Source organism: Asterias amurensis, chromosome 11 (assembly GCF_032118995.1).
Source record: "Asterias amurensis chromosome 11, ASM3211899v1".
NCBI lineage: Eukaryota > Metazoa > Echinodermata > Asteroidea > Forcipulatida > Asteriidae > Asterias > Asterias amurensis.
The window spans coordinates 2,332,414-2,354,681 of record NC_092658.1 but is presented as its reverse complement, the minus strand read 5'-3'; the positions used below and the strand labels follow the sequence as shown (position 1 = coordinate 2,354,681).

Sequence of the window (22,268 nt, the reverse complement as noted above, 5' to 3'; positions counted from 1 at the left end):
CTTTCTCAGAGCCTGAAAAACAGCCTTTGATATCGAAAAATAAATTGACCCCCCCTTGTGCCGAACCACAAGTATTCCATAATTTGATTGTATTCACCCAGTATAGGATTGCTGCCTGGAGGCCAATAATATTATGTATTGAAATTGTCCATATCTTTATGGACGTGACTGGATGCATGGACTAGATGGTTACCCGCAGGGTGTGTGTATTCTAGGTGACTTCCAAAGTAGCGCCAAATCACTTATAACGCTAAGATCAAAGCTTACCGGTGGGCATCAGTCATTGTTAGTGCAATTGACAGCATTCCTCAATGGAATGCATTCACATTGGACAGACTGTAGAGAAGAGTTTGAACTGGTCCCCGGTTCTGGCTTTCGAATGGCTCTGAAAAGTTAAACTTCATAAAAATATTAACACTTATCGTCATTATTGTCACGACAACTGATTAAGAGAACACAGCTACACATTCAAATATGAAGGATTTGTACGCATGCTCTCCTACAACGATGAGTCCAAAATGGACTTTGAAACGTTTTGAAACACACAATTTCATTGGATTTTCAATCGCTGGTCCCCTGCAACTGGAACTCACTCCCAACAAATTTCCGGAACGCTTCTTTTGTAGAACAGTTTAAAGGACTTTTGAAAACATTTGTTTACTTGTTCCATCTAATGTGTTTTTGATTCTGTCACTTTTTGTGTTTTTGCTTACTATTCTTTATTCTCTTTTGGGTTTTTGGTTGCATTATCCCTAGCACTTTGTACCTTTGGAAAAGGCGCTCTATAAATTTGGTAATTATTACTTATTATTATAGGCATACCCATGAGCTGTGGGGATATTTACACAATGGAACAAAGGTCCACAAGAAATTTTTTATAAAAAAATGGTTCCCCACAGTGAGATTCTTTAGAAAATCAAAGTAAGAAAACAATTTTTAGTTTACCAGGGTTGATTTTCTTCACATCAACACTTTCAAAATTAAGATAGAAAACAGTTTTTAAGTTATATACCAGATATAGGTGTGTGACTGGCTCCCTGCTAAGTTCCACTTGCTTTAAAAAAAGTGTTTTCTGCTCAAGCTGCTCTATTATGAAGTTGGGCCACTCTTACATGAGAGTGAAATTCTTACCTACTGTGTGGTGTCATAGCTAAGTGATAGGCCGATAAGTTTGTCTGCAATTTTACAAAAATTCACTATGGTAAGACAGACCACGTTTAAAAAAAAAAAATCTGCTGTCAGCCAGAGCCAAAGTCTCAACCACATCCAAAGTCACTTTGGTTTGAACTAACTCTACACAAAATGTAAATCATTAGAATACAATGTTTCATTCTAAGTGGTCCTCCACATAGTCAAATGCACAAAGATACTTCTACGTAAAACAAAACAATAAACAGCGCATTTCGATAATCAGACAAAAACAATGAATTCTCCAGAGATTCAATCCAGCCAGACAACTCGAAACATAAAAAAATATAAAGTACACGCTTCAAGCAGCTCAAATTTATTGGGCAATAAACACTTTGATATATGCTCATTTCACATCTGAAAAAGCAGTCAAGATTAAGATGGTATTTACATCCATACGGCAGTCCCATATGGTTCCCTCTCTCTCCCCCGTTGCCGTTTGACCTAAACTATCAACCAAGTAACCCCTGATGTAAATTACTCGGTAAACGATACCCCCCTCTTGATTGCGAGGAGGGAAATAATGCACTATCAAGACATTTCCATCATTCCGTCTGTGAATCGCAATCGATAACGCTTTTGATGATTTTTGATGACTCACTGTAGTATATAACGGACGACAGGAGGAGGCCTGGAACAGAAATTCCTTTGTTGAAGTGCATGTGCGTCTTGACTTGAATGGGCAGTGGGGTGGTGGGTGGAGTTATAAGGGTAGGGAAAGAGGGGTGGAGCTCAACGAGGGAATACAAAAGGTGATTGTACTCTCCTTTGTTGATTCATTTGTTTTTCAAACCTCCACTCAGAACTCCCACCCCCCCCTCTTTACTTACCTCCTCTTTACTTAAAACTTAAAGACACAGAGCAGGGGCCCAATTTCATGAAGCTGTTCAGCAGAAAATAGTGCATGCTTGGCAGGCAAATTTCATTGCTTAGCAAAAAAAAAGAAGTGGGGCGCCAGTTGCAATAATGTAAACTTTAAGGAATTTTGGCTGGTAACCACAGTTCTTGTGAACCAAGTTTTTTGTGTTCTTTTTAAAATCAAGTCCTAGCCACAGCCACTGCTAAAGTTGTCAGTTTCAGTCACAGCAATAGTAATTCTATAGTATTCTGGCTGGTAACCTATTTTTGCTTAGCAAAAGTTATTATGTACTATATAAGCAATAAGCATGGAGCTATATAGTTTAAGAAATTGGACCCTATCCACAGCCACTCAAACTGCCAAGTTTGGCAATTTCAGCATGGTCCAGCGAATCTCTCAGAGGATGTTTGACACCAATTTGTTTTATTGGTGAATCACTTGTAAGGGTCATCCTGCATAACAGAGGTCATCTAAAGGTCAAATCTACTGATTTGCTGTGGTCGAGGGGTTGAGAGCACCTGACTCAGGCTTTGGTGTTTCTGATCAGCAGAGTGTGGGTTCTAGTCCCGGTCATGACACTTGTATCATTGAGCAAGATACTTAGCCATAGTTCAGGCCTGTATGCGTTTTTTGAAAGGGCAAGGGCACCAAGGCATTTTCACCTAGGGCACCCTGTGAGTAAACTAAACTTCTACTGGAGCATTTTAAGGGCACCAGGGGGCATCTTGGCAATCGCTTCGTTGCCTCCTTGAAGTATCAAGCCTGAATGTTGCTTTGTCTTTCGAGTGGGACATTAAGCCCTAGGTTCCGGTACTTAAACTGGTAGTGCAAGTAAAAGAACCAAGAAAACTTATCCTGGAAGAGTAGCTGGGCTAACCCTAGTGTTTCTGGTTTGTTTGCCATTAGAGCGTCCTTAAAAGGAAGAGTCAGTCAGTCAATTTTAGGTTTTTTCGGGGGCCCTGTGTAGCAACAATTATTAGTGCGTTCTTAAAACATTTTTAAAGCTGAATCTTGTAGACATGGTTGATGTTTAGACAAGCAAATTCATTTTGTTATGGCCTTGGCATACAGCCTTATGAAATTGGGTCTGTGCACACTTGTTTGTTGTGTTCTTAAAAACATTTTCAAAGCTTTTACACATGGTTGATATCTCAATTTCTTATAGACTCTCCTACTAAAGAAAGAAAACAATGCACTCACAAATCTTTCTAACCAAAAGGTGTACCAATCACATCGTTTGAAGAATGTGTCAAACGACATGTATAAGGCCAAATAAAAATAAAAACATGTTTAGCGTCCCCGCCTGCTTCCTTTTCAGAAGCCTTGTTTTTGTTTTTGTTTTTTTATGAAGAAAAAAAGGGGAATTCATTTTTCCATTTTTTTTCTTTTTCATAAGATATGGTTACATTTTAACAGACATAAACAAACAAAAAACTCCTTAATTTTTTCAAAAAGGCAGAACGCTTCGCATGTTTTTTTTTTTCATTTGGCCTTACAAGTACATCATCTTGTGGTGAATTTGAGCGTGGATTTGATTGACTCCCCACCGTACATTGTATTGTTGGGTATTGTAAGCGAGGTGCGAGGTGGCGACGACCCTTTTTTTAACTCTGTGGTTCGGATTCCTTTCAGTAAACCCTTTTAGTGAAACACATTACGTCCGGTTGACATGATTAGCAGATTTTATACAGACTGGATCATTCCAGAGAATAGTTTTCACGCTGAGATATGGAAATTCTGCAGAGAATACTAGATTTCTTCAAAGGAAGCTCAGTTAGGGCGCACCTTTAATACAGAGAGACACAACCAGATTTATTTCATGTTGTTTTCTATCTACATTTGTTCATGTGTTAGTTCTACCACGGTTCTATCAGACTGGATAATTTCAGAGAATAGTTTCATGCTGAGATATGGAAAGTTTGGAGAGAATAATACTAGAATCTGACACTCGGTTTTGGCGCACCTTTAATACAGACAGACACAACCAGATTTACTTCATGTTGTTTTCTATCTACATTTGTTCATGTGTTAGTTCTACCACGGTTCTCGGTTCTATTATCCAGACTGGATAATTCCAGAGAACAGTTTCACGCTGAGATTTGGAAAGTCTGCAGAGAATACTAGATTCCAAAGTCTCAGTTGGGGCACACTTTTAATACAGAAATTGTCTACATTTGTACATTTATGTGTTGTTGGAAAATGGTACCAGAGTAGGAGGGTTAGGAATATACACAAATGCCTCAAAGCTTCTTTTACTCAGCATTTTCTTTCTCCAGACTTTTTTTTCACAACTGGTGTAGGCCTAAATAACTTTTCTTTTTCAAGAAAACAAAGAACATGATCTAGTATACTTGGTTCTCACGTAGTGCACATATCCTAGTAGCTATAGATCATTCTAACCACTCGACCACGGTGACACAAATTGTGCACGTGTATCTACCAAGCAAGGTACTCAAGACGCTGAAGATGAACTGTTCTGTATTTTATGTTCCTTTTCCTAGCAGTGGGGTTGTTACACCAACTTCCAACCCCACCTAAGACCCTCTCAGTCAAAGGATAAGCAGGATAGATGGAGAAGTCAGTACTTGCAAGGGTTTCTTTATAATGGAAGGACATTTTAATTTCATTATATAACAATCAAACACAAGGTTAGGAGGCACTTCCTTAGGGCAGCTCGTTATTTAAAGGGACACGTTGCCTTGGATCGGACGAGTTGGTCTTTGAAAAGCGTTTGTAATAATTGTTCTAAAATGCATATGGGTAGAAAGATGTTGTAAAAGTAGAATACAATGATCCACACAAACATGCTTCGAAATTGCACGGTTTTCCTTTTACCTCGTCGACTAACACGGTCAACCATTTATGGGAGTCAAAAATTGACTCCAACAAATGACCGACCGATCCAAGGCAACGTGTTCCTTTTAGTTCCTTCTGACCAGGAAGTGAAAACTTCAGTCCCAAGATTTATTGTTGTCTTGTATTATACTCATATGACAAAAGGACTTAGATAATCCAGGCTTTGTTATATAACATTCTTATATAAATCTTCAAGTTTCTAATATCGAAACAAGGTAACTTGAAGCCCTGGACACCATTATTTAACTGTGAGAGTCCTTCATCTGCAGGAAGTAACAATAAAACTACAACAAGTAGGCACTTATGAAGTAGGCAAAGAATATACAATTAAGGGGTTTCACAACACCATTATGAATGAAAATATTTCTTTTTTAAAGCTAAATACATGACTTACATTGTATCAACTGTCATCCCTTCTCATTGTAAATGAAGCTCCAAAGGGTTTTAAATCTCCCATTAAAGACACCGGACACTATTGGTAAATATTGTCGTGTATCTCAATGTATGCATAAAATAACAAACCTGTGAAAATTCAAGCTCGATCGGTCATCGAAGTTGCGAGATAACTATGAAAGAAAAAACACCCTTGTCACCCGAAATTGTGTGCTTTCAGATGCTTGATTTCGAGACCTCAAATTCTAAATCTGAGCTTTCAAAATCAAATTTGTGGAAAATTACTTCTTTCTCAAAAACTATGCTACTTCAGAGTGAGCTATTTCTCACAATGTTTTATACTATCAACCTCTCCCCATTCCTCGTTACCAAGTAAGGTTTTATGCTGAAAATTATTTTAAGTATAGTGTCCACTGCCTTTAAAGATAGTTTAGGTGATGAACTGTAAAACTGTTAAGCTGTAACACCTGAAACCATATTATAAGGCGGTCATTGTGGAAAACTTTTCATGAAATATTTTACCCAAAAAAATCCTTTAAGTTTTTGAGAAATAAGTAAAATAATGAATTTTGGTTCAGAGCCCGATGTTTGAATAAAGTAGTGAACATGTATTTCTGTTGTGACTCTGATGACCAACTGTGCTTAAATTTTCATAGGTTTGTTACTTCATGCAAATACATGTATGTACATTGTACATTGGGTCATATAAAGGAAACTGGACACCGTGTGGCATCCTCTGGTTGTCTGGCCAGTGGCTTCCGTTCCTATGTCTTGCCAGCTGTGACCTGATTGCAACAAGGCAGACTGTCGGACCTTGACTTTTGACATTTGATTCTGATGTTGCTTAGGTATAATAAAACAATTATGTTTTGTTGGCTTAACGGGCCCCCAAAAATAGGGTAGGTAATAATAATAATAATAATAATAATAATAATAATAATAATAATAATAATAATAATAATAATAATAATAATAATAATAATAATAATAATAATAATAATAATAATAATAATAATAATAATAATAATAATAATAATAATAATAATAATAATAATAAGACTTGTAATGCGCACATATCCACCCTGCTGGGTGTTCAAGGCGCAGTAAAACCAAAAACAAAACAAAAACAAAACACAACACAAAGAAAAACAGACGCAACAAAATTAGTCATTGAAAACCTGTGACATAAGATAATTTTTGAGAAGAGACTTGAATTTTGCGGTACAAACACAAGATCGAAGATTAAGTGGTAGAGAGTTCCAGATGCGTTTTGTTGGCTTAACGGCCCCCAAAAATAGGGTAGGTAGGTAGGGAAATACCCCCCTCCCAGCAATGAAAATTACATGATACACGATAACAAAAGCAAACAAGGCTACTCACAACAAATAGTTTATATTTAAATTCTTGATGCCAATTATTTTATTTTTATGTCTTTAATAGATTTTAATCATTAAATTTCTTCCCTTAAAAAAAATTAAAATATCCAGAGTTGGCTATATTTTTAGGGTAGGTCGGGTTACGCCAACATAACTTTTTTTATGCTTACTAGAAAGAGTGGAAAAGAGTGAAAAGTGCTGATACAGGATTTTGAGATTTTAAGGTCATTCGGCAGCTTTAGAATTAAATCCACCATGCTGGAAACAGAAATCAATGAAGATAGTGTTCAAATAAACGCCTGCGTTCAATCACAGCCAGATCTTTTTTATTGTCACCTGATGAAGGTCAGTGATGTAATCAACAAGTTGCGACTTCCTTTTTGATTTATTGCTTCCTGACCAGACAAAACACTCGACCTCTTTTTCCTCAGCTATTTTAGTTTTAATTTATTTTGCTCAAGGAGGAAATTTGTCAGATGTCATAAAAGACAATATTATTTTCATTTTTGTTTTCCCTTAGATTTTCTAAAATGACCAAGGTTAGATAGTAACAAAAGCTTGTAAGCATATTATGGAGACTTTGCTGATGAGCATATAGAACGCAACACAGAGGCTTTGGAACTCCCTCCCGGAAACTGTGAAACTCTTCAAATCACCCATACATATTCAAGAACAGTTTAAAAACTCATCTTCATAGAGAAGCTTTTTGTTAAGTTTATTTTCTTGTTTTGTTTTGCTACTTTCATTGCTTAATAGTTGTTCTTTTGTAGAGTAGCGTCATGAGTGCCGCTTGCGGCGGATACCGGTGCTTTAAAAGTGTCCATTATTATTATTATTATTATACCAGCTAATCAGAAACAGATTAGGAGATGCAAAAAGGCAGGCCTTTGTTCGTTCAACTATATGTGAGAAAAGTAATCATTTTTACTTAGCACTAGCAGCCTTGAGTACCTTTTACTTATAATGATACATACAACAAAATTGTAACTTATTATTGATGGTTTATTCAAATCAAACTTGTAGCCAATGGCTAAATTGCGCCAATTTGTACAAAACAATATTTAAAAGCAATAAACATTAAGCAATGAACAATACAAAGAAAATGATTAACTAACTGGCTACGACACATAGGAACAACTAAAAACATGTGCACACCCACCTTAAAGCTAGCCATAATAATAGTAATAATAATAACCCGTTTTTTTATAGCGCTTTTCATGCCCGAGGGGTGTCTCAAAGCGCTTCCGACAATATTACCCCTGGTCACTGGGCCTTAAATTATTCTTTAAACCATCTCAACTCCCTGGGGAGTATACAGCCTGTGCGCAATAATGCGCTACTCGGCTAAACCAATCACAAGAACCATCTCTGCCCTCACAGGTCCCCATTTACCCCTGGGTGGAGAGAAGCAATTAAAGTTAAGTGTCTTGCTCAGGGGCACAAGTGTCACTACCGGGATTTGAACCCACACTCTGCTGAACAGAAGCATCAGAGCTTGAGTTCGGTGCTCTTATCCACTCGGCTACGACACCCCATAGCCAGCCATATAATGTCTTGTTAGTGAAAAAAAAAAGTGCATGGATACTCACAAAAACAGCATTAAAATGTAGACTTCGTCTTTTCAAAGTTTAGGCCTATGGTTGTGAATGTAATGTTGACCAATAAACCAAGTTGAAGTCGCTACGATTGATAGGTTATGACAGAACGTGTTTCAAATCTAGGTCATTAAAACTTCCTGTGGGTGCAGGAAAGTAAAGCTGCCTGGCTATTAAAAATTAAAATTACTTGTTTTTCTTGTTTAGAATGTGTGTGTATGAATAATATTTAACTTTCTTTCTTTTTTCTTGTTTGGGCTATAACATTTACCAATAAATCCATTTGAAGTGGCTACGATTGATACGTTAAGACAGTATGTGTTAAAATCTAGGTTATTAAAACTTCCTGAGGGTGCAGGCAAGTAAACTGCCTGGCTATTTAAAAAGTGGTATTTTTTCTATTTTAAAGATTGTGTGAGGTTGAATGTAACATTTACCAATAAACACATTGGAAGTCACTGCCATTGATATATTATGACAGTACCTGTTTAACAATCTGGGTTATTAAAACTTCCTCAGGGTGCAGGCAAATAAACTGCCTGGCTATTAAAAAAGGGATGTGTTTTTCTTTTTTATACAATGTTTGTGCATGAATGAAACATTTACCAATAAACCCATTTGAAGTCATTTCACCATTGATACATTATGAAAGTACGTGTTTAACAATCTGGGTTATTAAAACTTCCTGAGGTTGAAAAAAAGCTGAAAGCAGAGACTGCTAAAGCTCTAGACCTTTACAGGAAGATTAATTTCACGACACCGTGTCACTGCATTCAAAGACTAAAGTTGATTTACATTTCCCATTCTATTTGTAACTTTGCTTTCCCCCAACCCGCCCATTTTGTCGTCCTCGAGTGCCATTTTTAGCTCCTTGAAACTAGAGACTTCCATAACAAAAACATAAAACCAATGGAGCCTGATCTACGCCCATTAACCTTTTGAAAGTGAGTGCTGCAATAATACTAAACTGTGGAACATTTATTTCAATTCTTTCTCAAAGTGCAATGGGGGGGGGTCCTTGATATCCTAGACTCACAGCAGTGTAGTACTGTGAAAAAGAATATTAATTTTTGTTTTTTTACCCTTACACCGATGTGTGTTAGCACTGTATGTTCAGTACGTGCCTGAGTTCTGTGAAGAAAAAAACCCATAATGTCTACTCTCTCAATGTAAAAGAGTGAAAAACACCACTCTTTACATTTTGAGTTGTCACTCATGTGGCTCTTTAAAAAGAGTGATGGCTATTTCACTTTTTTAGAGGGGTTTCACTCCAGGACAGAGTGAAAAATCACTCAAAAAGATGCAAACTTCAATCTAAAAGAGTGGAAGACCACTCAACAAAAGAGTTGCCCCTCATATGGCTCTTCAAAGAGTGCTTTTTCACTCTTTTGCATTTAGAGAGTAATTCACTGTTACACCGCTGGGTTAACCTAAACCTTTCACCGAACACATACTTCTCTGAGAGCAAACAACCATGGGTAAAATGTGACTCCTTTGTTGGGTAACACTTTACATGCTACCCAGCGGTTTTTTTTTTTAACAGTCTTTAGGCTTGCTAAGTTATTTGTATCTTTTCAAAATTTCTGTGGGTGATATTGAATAGTCAGGCCAAGGCTGTTGAAAATACAACGAATTCTCAAGAAGAAAAGCTGAAAGTTTCATGGAATAAACCTCTCTTGAAAACCAGAGGACTAGCTTGCGAAATCATTTTTTGAATCAGTCTTCTGTGATGTTTGTTGAACGTTGAGGGGTTAATGTACTCTTTTTAAGGGCAGGGTTTGCCCTTTTAAGACTTATTTTAATGGCTAGCCAGCGGGACAACTTTGCGAACCAATCATTATTTAGCATCGAGTCATTTAAAGGCAGTGGACACTATTGGTAATAAATTACTCAAAATAATTATAATCATAAAACCTTACTTGATTAGGAGTAATGGGGAGAGGTTGGTAGTATAAAACATTGTGAGAAACGGCTCCCTCTGAAGTGACGTAGTTTTCGAGAAAGAAGTAATTTTCCACAAATTTTATTTCAAGACCTCAAGTTTAGAATTTGAGGTCTCGAAATCAAGCATCAGAAAGCACACAACTTCTCGTGACAATGGTGTTTTTTCTTTTATTATTATCTCGCAAATTCGATGACCGATTGAGCTCAAATTTCCACAGGTTTGTTATTTCATGCATATGTTGAGATACACCAACTGTGAAGGCTAGTCTTTGACAATTACAATAGTGTCCACTGCCTTTAAAGGGTCTGGGTACTTTTTGCACAACACAAAACACAATGTCCACATATTTACATTCACACAGTTTGAAGATAATGAGGGTAGAAATCTTCCCTTAGAAAATTACTTACTGAGGTGCTGTAGTTTTTGAGAAACTAGTAACAAAAATAATCTTTTGCTCAAGAGACGAAAATTATTTTAGCATGTAAAACGTATTTTCGTGACATTATTTTACTCATTTCTCAAAAAAACTACAGCACCTCAGCAAGTAACATTTTAAGGTTAGCTTTCTACTTCAAGCTGTGTTAGTTTAATGTAAATCTGTGGACATTGTGTTTTGTGTTACAAAAAGTACCCAAATCCTTTAACCAGACCACCAGCTTTTTCACCTCAACTTTATTTCATTTTAAGTAGGGACCGCTTGGAGAGAATTTTGACATGTCTTCAAGTGGCCAGCAGATGACTGTTATGGGAGAAAGCTTAAATGATTATATCTAGTTTTTTTGATGTGATTTTGGTTTAAACAATAGGCTGGATTAAAATAAATGAAAATGGAATTCTGTACCGCAAAATTAAATTTTTGAAATGAAGAGAATATGAAGAAAAAACCATTTGGAACTCGATTGTCAATCCTATTTTTAATAGGCCAGTCAATTTGGTCAAATACTTTAAAGTATTTTAGCCTTCATTTCAACCCCCCCCCCCCCTCCCAACCAGTCCAATACTCTGCCTTTTAAATTATAAGCCTACCACTGAAATCCGTCTCAACTACAAGTTCATAAAAAAAGCAATCTGAACCTATAAGGTCCTGAACTTGATCATCCTACAGTTCTGTTAGCAACCCCCCCCCCCCCACAGCTTAGGTGGTTATTATGTCAACATGCACTATTATCGGTTGTCATGTCACGGGGTACAATAGAAAAAATACCCTAGAATGTTGTGAGTCAAAACAAATGGCGTGCGGGTTTGTTTGTACAGTAGGAGCACTGGACATGCCTACCAAGTGTGGGGGGGGGGGGGCTGGTGGCAGGTTTAGTGTTGATGTTTAATTTTAGTCTGGGATTTGCAGTGTCAGCAACATCACTAAGTGAAAATTAAAAAGTCTGCTAATACCCCAAAGCTTACAGGAACACGTTGTCTTGGATCGATCGAGTTGGTCTTTGAAAAGCGTTTGTAACTGTTTGTTATAAACTGCATATGATTGGAAAGATGTTTTAAAAGTAGAATATAATGATCCACACAAGTATCACTCGAAATTGCGTGGTTTTCCTTTTACCTCGTCGGCTAACACGGTCGGCCATTTATGGGAGTCAAATTTTTGACTCCCATAAATGGCCGATTGTGTTAGTTTGCAAAGTAAAAGGAAAACCATGCAATTTCGAGGCAAAGTTGTGTGGATCATTGTATTCTACTTTTAAATCATCTTTATAACCATATGCATTTTGTAACAAACGGTTACAAACGCTTTTCAAAGACCAACTCGACCGATCCAAGGCAACGTGTTCCTTTAATGTTTGGAGAATACCTGCATTTGAAGTTAAGCTTATTTTGAAATCATTGGTTCAAAGACGATTTAAGTTTGCCATAATTAGGGAGCAGTGTAGCTAGACAAATTTTAGTGGGGGTCTCTAAATCCAATCATAGAGGTAGACCAAGGGCCAGCGGTTCAACAAAATTATTCATGTTTAGATATGGGGCCATCCAGTGGCCATCATTGCTGAAGTGAAATCTAGGGGAAATTTGGCTGGGCAGTACAGCGTATTTTGCTCAGACTGCTGGGTGAAATTTGTTAGGTTTGGGCAGGCCTGCCCAGCACCGCCCACCGTGGATACAATATTTTAATGGAAGTAGAGATCTAAAACCATGCAAATCTGTTTTAGTTTTGTTTATAACGTGTTTTAGTTAAACATGATTGTCTCTTTGTGAAAACTGGGCAAACATTGTCTATGTGTGCAGGGCATCTTGTGTCAACATTTTGGCTGTTTGTGTAAAGTTTTTGGCACTTCATGATTTGCAAAAGCTGTGGCACTAAAATTTTGCACTGTGCCAGCTGTACAGTAAATGTGGTCACATACATGTAACTACGAAGCGACAACAAGAATTTTTAAAAACCGTAATTCCATGTTCTTAGATTTTTGTTCAACTTAGCTTAATTTATAATTGAGACCTATAACCCCATAAAGTGTCATAGATACTGATCAACTCAATTGAAACCACCAAATAAGGGTCAAATTAACTTTTCCTACGGATTGTTCATGTTTTTGGCATCTTGAAGTGTTGCGAACAACATGTCGAGTACAACAAAGTTGCTTTGGTACCTGACATGAAATAAAAATCAAAGCTCATTTTCTCAAAGCTGTTTGTTTTAGCTGAGCTTTGCTTGCGATAAAATTGTTTGTTGTTTTCATTTCTGCTTCACTGTAGAGGTAGTAATATGGCTTTGGATAGCTTTTGGTAGCAAATGTGTTACCAAGTGCCAGTGCACAACCAAATAGTTGTTGTTTTAAAGGTTTTTTTGTTTAGGTGGGTTCCTTTCATTTTCTTGGCAGATATTTGTTTGCTAAACTAGATCAGGTTTGGGGCTTGGGTCTTTAATCAAACAAACTACAGGAATACATTTTGCTTTTTGGTGCAGAGTTTTTTACCCTCATAGTGGTAGTTGACACACAAACTTCCCAGGTGGGCTTGCTATAGTCTTTCTGTTGGACGCTTTATTGTAAAAAACAACATCAAATTATCTTCAATTTTTAGTTATATTGTTCTTCTGTATGACCTTAGACTTTAGCCTCGTATTGTTCAAATCGACCCTGATGTATCCATAAATCTGCTATCTTGTCTTTTTCAATATTTGTACGTAGCTCTTAACATCTCTGGCTCTGTGACATATCAGCTCTTGATAATGTTTGTTGCATTGTTTATGTTTGTTGATTTTGTTTGTGTCCTTAAAATCAAAGCTGATACAATTGTTTTCATTTTTGTGTGAAGTGTTCTGTTACTTTTGATCTCCTTTTACACTTACAGACTGTTAGGCAGTTCCGACAATCAAAAGCGGAATAAACATCAGGCATGATATTCTTGCTACATAAGTCTGATTTCAAAATTTCTGTTCCTTGGTTAAATCAGGAAAAACGGTAACCTGAAATGCCTATTTTATGCTAGATACACAGGTTGGGCAGTCCTGCGGCACACCTATTTTTAACTTTTGAATTTCGACTGAAACCTTTGTTCCATGATTTTACATTGATTTCACGAAGACAATTCAGTTCTTGGAACTGGAAAGTTACCTGTTCCATTTATGTTGTGTGTGTGTGTTTTTTTGTTGGTTTATCTTTGTATTTAAATATATTTGTGGGGGTGTTTTTTTTTTTGGGGGGGGGGTAGTAGTTATAATTCTATTAAGTGTACTTCTGGGAACATTGAGGCTGTTTCAAGTTGCGAGATAATAATGAAAAGGAAAAAAACACCCTTGTCACAAAGAGTTGTGTGCTTTCAGATGCTTGATTTTGAGACCTCAAATTCTAAATCTGAGGTCTTAAATTCAAATTCGTGGAAAATTACTTCTTTCTCGAAAACTACTCCACTTCAGAGGGAGCCGTTTCTCCCAATGTTTTATACTATCAATCTCTCCCCATTACTCGTTACCAAGTAAGGTTTCATGCTAACAATTATTTTGACTAATTACCAATAGTGTCCACTGCCTTTCAGCAGAAAAAAATTGCTGATAACATTTTGCTTTGCAAAAATGCGCAGGATACCAGTCAAAAACAGTACGTGTAATATTTTGGCTGGTACGTGAATGTTCCTGTGCATTGGACTCTTGACTTGGCTGTCTTTTCTCTTTTTCCCTCACTTTAAAAATGACCCCTGGTGAAATGGGAATGGCACAGTTTTTACCAGGGGTCTCTGACACAAGTAACACCTTAAAAGTCCTTTTGTAATTTGAACACAACAAAAATGTTGATTCAACCTGGTCAGGGGATTTTACATCAATGGCTTCTGGTTTTTCAAATAACAGAAAGAGAAAAGAGAAAAGAAAGCTCTTTGAAGTGCCGTGATGAAAAGGTGTGAACGGTTATACTTTATAAGGTCACCCTGACGGAATTGTGGAGAATAAAGCTGTCGGTATTTTTCCCTATTGAACAGAGTTTTAATGCTGAATGAAAATGTGTAAATATTGTTGTGCGCTGGGATTCATCCAGACTTAAACAGTCAGTTTTACGGTCGCTAGGGGGTTAGGAGTGCCGACATGCCTTAAAGGGCCACAAGTGTATTGGCTTCAAATCTCTGAAACTAACTACGCTATTTGGCATTGTTCCTTATCCTTTTCAGGAGTTGTTCATGCTCGAACAACAACTGCAGTGGTTTTTTTAGAGTAGTGATAAAAAAATATATAAATTTGCCTCTTGAACTACAACTGCATGGCATCGGTCATTTTGCAGACCCCAACATTTGGTCCGACAAAACAGCGGACTGTCTTGTGTCATGAAATTACACAAAATCAAACAACTTTAAGGGATGCTTATGATAATCATTTAAATGTACTGGTTATTTCTTTCCAGCCATATTCATTTGAAAACGATATGTTGATACATAATTCAAAGCCAAGTCTTATAGTTATATAGGCCATGTGCAGGTTTATTAAGTTGATAAGTGAATTAATAGTAATTTGGGAACAACAATATTAAATTTTGCAACGGTATAATAAGGGGAATTTTAGCAAGCAACACCTTGTTTGCTGAACTAGATATGCAGTTTTCAACTATTTTTGTATGGAACAAAAATGAATGTGTGACAAAAACCAAGTGAAAGTTAGAGAACAAATGTATTGAAGTAATTACAATACTTGATAATTTGGCAATTTATCATTTATGTATTTTGATGATGGTTGTAGACAAGTTATTGAACTAAATAATTAGACTACAAAATCTATTTGTAGTCAAAGAGATCTGAAGACATAAAACGCTGTACAAAATAGTGTGCCGCAAGGTGTTTTTTTTCTCTTTTTTTTTTCAATCACGCACCTGCATTGCTAAGGTCAAAAACAGTACCAAAAATAAATACTTTTACAGAAGAGTCAATCTGAAACTTGACTCCACTTAAAAAGAAACAGTACTCCAATTCCCAACTCCTACTAGGCTTGTGGACAAGTCGTTGTCCACATGTCTGTCGTGGTGATAGCGTTCCGACTCTCCCCGCGATTCCCGCGGTGTTCTCGCGAGACTGCTGGCCCCGGGAGACTACTGCTCTCATGACGATGGGGAGTAGAAGACGGACAACCAGCAGTTCGCGGGAGAGCAGTGATATCGCGACTTTCTCACCGCGTGGTCCCATTAACGACTTGTCCACAAGTCTATAAACTCCAACCTGCTTGATTGCTCAGATGTTCTACCTAGATGAAAGTAAAACCAGATGTCATTTTGGAAAAGCTTTCTTGAATGGTTCACTATTGCTTCCTGCTTTCAAGCCTATTTATTCTTTGTCAGATGATATTTCCTGGTTATTCATTTTTTTCTAACAAAGGGATCATGTGACATGAGTCACTTATTGACATAATACATATTTAGGAGGTTTAAGTATGTTTCATGGAGTTAATAGACCAGTGGAGAGCCATTGTTGGAAATGCCAGAGTTCGCTCAATACGATGATGAAATGTGTTTCGCTTTGAGCTTTCAAATCTATGTTACTCAACTTACATAGAGGCTAAATTTTGTGGTGGCCTTTAAGGGGTATTACACAATGCAAATATCTTTACAAAAAGGACCACCGTATAGGCTCTGTTGTTGGCCTTGGTGCCTTAAAATTTAAGGAAGAACACATGGCTAAAAAAAAACAATTTGCCTCGTCCCTTAAAACACAAAATTCCAGGCCATGAATGGAGATTTTTTCTTGGTTCTACTATTTTTAACACTTTTTGATGTAATGCGCGATTGATCTATTTTGTGGAAATCGCACAATATAAATCTTTAATTACTATTGTTATTATTATTACTTGCTTTCGTCTTTGAAAACCTCCATTGCAAAGGTTGTATGCAACATTGTTGGCATAACAAAATATAAACAATCACAGATTTTCAAATACTTCACATGGTATAAAGCTGATCATTATGAAAAATGTCCCTTTAAATATTTTTGTCAGTGTCTGAAAAAAATATATAGTTGTTCCCTCCCCGCTATTTTCTTGTAACTCCAATGATCGATTAAGCTCAAATATTTACACTCCATGTATGTTATTTCACGTACGTGTTGTGGATTATGGTCTTTGGCAGAATATTGTCTAATTTTTTCTTAGTTCATAAAAGTTCCTTTTCTATTTTTTTTCTTGCAGACATATTTCTTTACGGACAAAGAAGACCGTCACTATCGGCAACTATTAGGTAAGGTATAAATAAAAACTGTAAATGTATGAGCACTCTGCCACTACTCTGCATCTTTCCTTTATACTCTTCAAGCTGTCTCTGATCCAATCTTGTTGACGCCATTTTGGGCGTCTGATTCCCCGTTCCAGTGTAATGCGCACATACTCTCTTAATGTAAAAAGAGTGAAAATAACACTTGTTTTGTCCTCCATACCACTCTTGCAAAGAGCCATATGACGGCAACTCCTTTTAGGGTGGAAGACGGAGAAGTTCAACTCCATTCAGAGTGAAGTCCGTTCAAATTTCACTCAGTAAAAGTGACACGGATTGACTTTCACTCTCAAAAGAGCACAATTGACACCACTCAGACAAGAGAGTGAAATTTTCACTCTTTTACATTAAAGGATTTGGGTACTTTTTCAAAATGTCCATAGAGATTTACATTAATACTATTAATATTTATATTTATAGTTGCTCTTAAACTTACAGGGTTTGAAGATAATGATAGTGGAAAGCTTCCCTTCAAATATTACTTACTGAGGCGCTGTAGTTTTTGAGAAATTGGTAAAACAATGTCATGAAAATATGTTTGTAAGTGCTTAAAATAATTTTGGTCTCATGAGACTAAAATTATTTTCATGACATTGTTTTACTCATTTGCCAAATACTACAGCACCTCAGCACATAATATTTTCAGGGAAGCTTTCTACTATCATTATCTTCAAACTGTGTAAGTTTAGTGTAAATCTGTGGACATGGTGTTTTTGTCATACAAAAAGTACATACACCCTTTAAGGGAGTGCAGTTAGATTCATTTAATTGAATTTATTTAATTCTGGTTGTGAAGCCAAGGACACTCAGGAAAAGACAACCCAACGGAGAGAAAATAAAAAGATGAAACTTCCGTTTAAGATGTGGGAGGAATATCTAAGGGAGTTATTCTAGGGAAAACCCACGCAATCAGGTATAGGGACTGAAAACCCAACCCATATAGTGCCAGCAACTTGATGTGATCTGTGCCCAATTTCATAGCGCTGCTTAACGGTAAGGAAATTGTCGTGCTTACTGTATCAGAAAAATTTGTTAAAGTGCAAACATATTTCACAGGTTAGCAGACAAATTTGGCGACCATGTTGCGCTCTGACCGTGGATTTGCATTGTAACGTCAGGTATTTTCGTGCGGTAACAACCAGAGCGTTTGCACGTCTTTTTGTGAGCTTACGGTTAGCAGCGATATCAATTGGGAATCGCACAGTAAGCACAAAATCGGCCGCTAAGCAGCGTTATGAAATTGGGCCCTGGGGTCCAGAGGGGAAAGGTAAGGAAACCTGAACGCCAACCTGAACGCTTCTCAAATACTTTTTGTAACGGCAGACCATGGGCAAACAGTAGCCGTGTGTGACATCAATGCATAAAGGGGCTGGGGGTCATTTATAGTTGTATCCACTAATGTATGGTTTCTTCTTTCTGTCTATAGGGGATCACTTGATTAACACAAATTGTTCATCACAACATTCAAGGTAAGGCAACTATTCTTGTCAGGTATTACTAAGGGAATCAATGTGTGGTAAATTATCAAGAACCCTTTGATTCCCATTCATACCTTTTCGGTCAAAAAAACATCAACACTTTTCGGTCAAAAAGTAAAATAAATGCAAAAATTATAATTTTTCAATGATTTCTTTCAACACAACACCCCTCCAGCTATGAAATGGTAAGGCCCAGTCAAGGCCCTGGTGTAAACAACTCCTTATAAGAGAATGCTGTGCGCGTCGCGCGTATCGCGTGATGTGGCAAAATCGTTTCAGCCGTTGCTCTCGACCAATAGGAATGAAGAAACTGTCTTATAAGAACAGGTGCAAGGTCGCGTGTCACGCCCATGAATTAACACTTTTTACTGGTCATAAACAAAGGTTTATACACACCCAAGTGACGCGCTCTCCAGCAATAGGAATAGCAAAACTGTCTGAGGTATTTATGAATGTATGTTTACAAAATCCTTGTTTTCAAATTTCACATTTACAACAAATATAAACAAAACGAAACATAAACATTCCGTACAAAATCCTTTTGTTCATCAAGTACCAAATTCACAACAAAGTAATCAAAAATGTATTTATTTTTTTACTTTATTAATTATTTATAACACACTCAACACCATTATTAGTGCCAACAACAGGATATGGGATAGTTGATGGAATTACAAGAAAAAGTTTCAGTCTTAGAAGTGGTAAAAAATTCCAAAATGGGAAAACCCACAGTCTAAGGGGGGATTCGTACCGTGATCCACAGAGAAGAAAGGCAGGGAAAGAAACCACTGAAACAACCTTGGGCCGATTTCACAAAGAGCTAAGATTGATCTTAACTGCACATCAATCGTAAGTTGCTTAGTAAAGTGTGATGTCACAGTACAAATCACCATGGTGATAATGACAATTTGTCTTGCGATGAATCTTCACTGCTTTGTGAAATCAGCCCCTGATCCCCACGAATATTTACACCGTCCTTTATTTCTGCAAATATCAACTTCAAGGATTGCTTTCGATATTGCACCTCATTCAACACGTTGCCGTGTCAAATTTAATTAAAATCAAGTTACACTTGCCATCGGGAGATGCAGTTGTGTTGACCATGAGGCTGTTAAAATATAAACAGATGTGTTGAGTTTACTTTGTTCCATTACTTCCTTAGATGGCTTATGGCTTATGACTTATGGCTTATCGAATGGATGTAGCTGTATCAAAACAATTAACAAAACACAAGGTTACCTTTTTATTAAACATTTTAGTTTGCAGTTTCCAATGCATATGCTTGTACATAATGTCACTAAAAAATCATTCCTTTATGTTTACAAATTAAACAGGCCTACACAAATAAAACCCAAGTTTTTAAAAATGAAATTTCTGGATGATCAATCATTTCAGATTGAGTTTGTCAGTGACTGACCACTCAGTTGTGACCGACAGGCACGATATATGCTTTAGAAAATCTGTATAAGTTTTCAAACCCACATTGTGTTGTGAATTTTATTACACCTTTTCATATTTCAAGGTCCAATTTCATGGGTAGCGGTGCTTAAGCGGACAACAATGCTTGAAATTTTCAGCTTAGCAAAAATAAGCAGGATACCGACCACAAATTGTACACAGTGTTTTGGCTGGTAACCATAATCTGATAAGCATATTTTTATTGTGCTCAGCTTCTTTTTTGTGCTTAAGCAGATTTACGATATTGGGCCCTGGTCACACTTGTCAAGCATTCTGCAAAATTGAAACTCTGTCACAGAAGAAACTACAGAGGTTTATTGGTGATGACATTGATTGAAAGATTATGTAATTGTTACTGAAGTTTTGCTGTTCTGTCGTTTGAATTGCCAGGAATGCCTTGTGCTGTAAAGTTGCTTCTATGTACGACACATTTTTAAAATCAGGAAAAAGGTGAGATACTTGATTGAGTTTATGTTAATGGTGTTTGAAGCTTTGCATGTATGATGTGGAAAATAAGAAGTTACTATAGTATAATATCTCTTTTGAGAGGGAGTGTTGGCTCTTGCAGGAAAAAAATAATCCGTAATTAGAATACACAGTCTGAGAAATGTTTCACTCGAATATTCAGATCGAAATGGTCTTGAATCCCTCTCTCTAAAACCACGTTCCTTTGAAGGGAATTATTTCTCAAAATTTAAAACGCTATCAACATGCTCCTTACAAAGTCAGTTTTATAGAAAAATAATAATAATAAAAAGCATTTATATAGTGCCAAAATCATCCTAAAAAGATGCTAAAGGCACTTTGCAGATTGAAAGAAGTTGAACAAGCAGCGAAAAAACATACAGAAATATATAAAACAACTGTAAGCATAAACAGGATTTCGTGAACCCCTAAAAAAATTGTAAAAAAACCCCATAAAACTACATAAAACTTAAAGGGGTCCATCTTTTTGTATGGCCATTATTTTTTGGAGTAGTTTTAGAACCAAAGGTATACCCTCTCTTTAAGACGTCTTCTTCACCATCTTCTTCCGTAGGTGGTTTTGCCACTTAGACGATGATAATTACCTCAACGTAAGAAACTTGGTGCTGCTATTACAAGGTTACGACTATCATCAGGACTACTACCTAGGGAGGGCTAGCCTCAATCATGCCATTCAAGCACTCGACAGAGACAGGGGATATGTGAGTAGAAGACAATACCATCCTCAGCTGGAATCATTAGTCACAATTGTTGTTCTCTCCCAGGGAAAAACCTCCTCGGAGAGAACTACAATTGTGGATAATACATATAATTATAATATCCTTTGTCCGCGCCACTTTACTCCTATTGGTCCATAGCGTCCAATTGTTTCTGAAATAGAACATTTGATTGGCTATAATTTTCCTGCTTTTTTGTGGATCCTTCCCTTAATCCTTCCCCCCCCCTTTTTTTTCTATAAATGGATATGTATTTGTTTGTACTTGTTTTATGCCTCTGAAGAAGGTCCGGTTTGGATCGAAAGCTAAAGCCATCTACCCTACTCATTAATTATATATAAGCAGCATCATTTTCACAGTTGTTCATAGAGGACTACCCATGGGAATATTGGATGATAGATTGTTCGTCTTTGAAAGATAATGAACTTTTTGAGAGATGGTAATGGAGTCTTATGTAGCTCACAGATCCACCAGTTGTACTTAGGGGCCTCCAAGGAAATCAGTGCTGGGTTCTGATTGGAGTATACCCTCGTTAAAGAAAATGACGAAAATAAAAAAGAAATTGCTCAAGAGGCTGGAACAAAAGAGAAACACATTTTTGAGACCCATTTATGCAGCACCTTATAAGGGTTTACAAAGTGCTGCGTGCACTTGGCAGCCACTACCAGAAACACTGGGACAAACATTCTAAGTGATATAACTGGTTTCTTTCATGTGCATTGAACAACACTTGAGACCTACCACTTTACATCCCATCCAAATGAAGAAGCAATAATTTTGGCTCCAAAAGCACAAGAGCTTGAGTCTGGTGCTCTTGACTGCTCGGCTACAACACGCCCACGCATAAGATAAATAAGTTATATCTCTTTTTAAATAAAAGCAAGACAAGTTCTCGAAAGAACAAAGAACGTAATCTACCTAGCAAGAAGCCACCACATGGTGTTCGCAAACCATTAATGTAGCACCTTATATGGGTTTACAAGGTGCTACAGCGTACTCGGCAGCCACTGCCAGAAGCACTGGGGCAAACCAACCGTTAGTGATCTGGTTTCTTTCATGTGCATTGCACAACACTTGAGACCTACCACTTTACATCCCATCCAAATGAAGAAGTCAATAACTTTTGCTCCAGAAGCACAAGAGCTTAAGTCCGGTGATCTTGGCCGCTCGGCCACAGCATGCTACAGACAAGATATATAAATTATATCTCTTTTTAAACATAGTTGAAGTGACCA

At 37.1% G+C, this 22,268-nt stretch overlaps 1 protein-coding gene across 4 annotated transcripts in view; it reads left to right on the top strand.

Annotated features, from left to right (window-relative positions):
* Positions 1–22,268, top strand: part of LOC139943862 (beta-1,3-N-acetylglucosaminyltransferase radical fringe-like) — a 46,899-nt gene that overhangs the window by 11,244 nt on the left and 13,387 nt on the right. For all 4 annotated transcript variants that reach the window (XR_011786899.1, XM_071940719.1, XM_071940718.1 and 1 more), the window contains exons 2-5: positions 16,814–16,862; positions 18,322–18,364; positions 20,222–20,281; positions 20,871–21,018. Coding sequence is in view for 3 of the 4 variants with exons in the window: in XM_071940719.1 (XP_071796820.1) it covers positions 16,814–16,862; positions 18,322–18,364; positions 20,222–20,281; positions 20,871–21,018 (300 nt within the window). In the remaining variant the exon portion in view is untranslated. The remainder of the gene's footprint in view (positions 1–16,813; positions 16,863–18,321; positions 18,365–20,221; positions 20,282–20,870; positions 21,019–22,268) is intronic.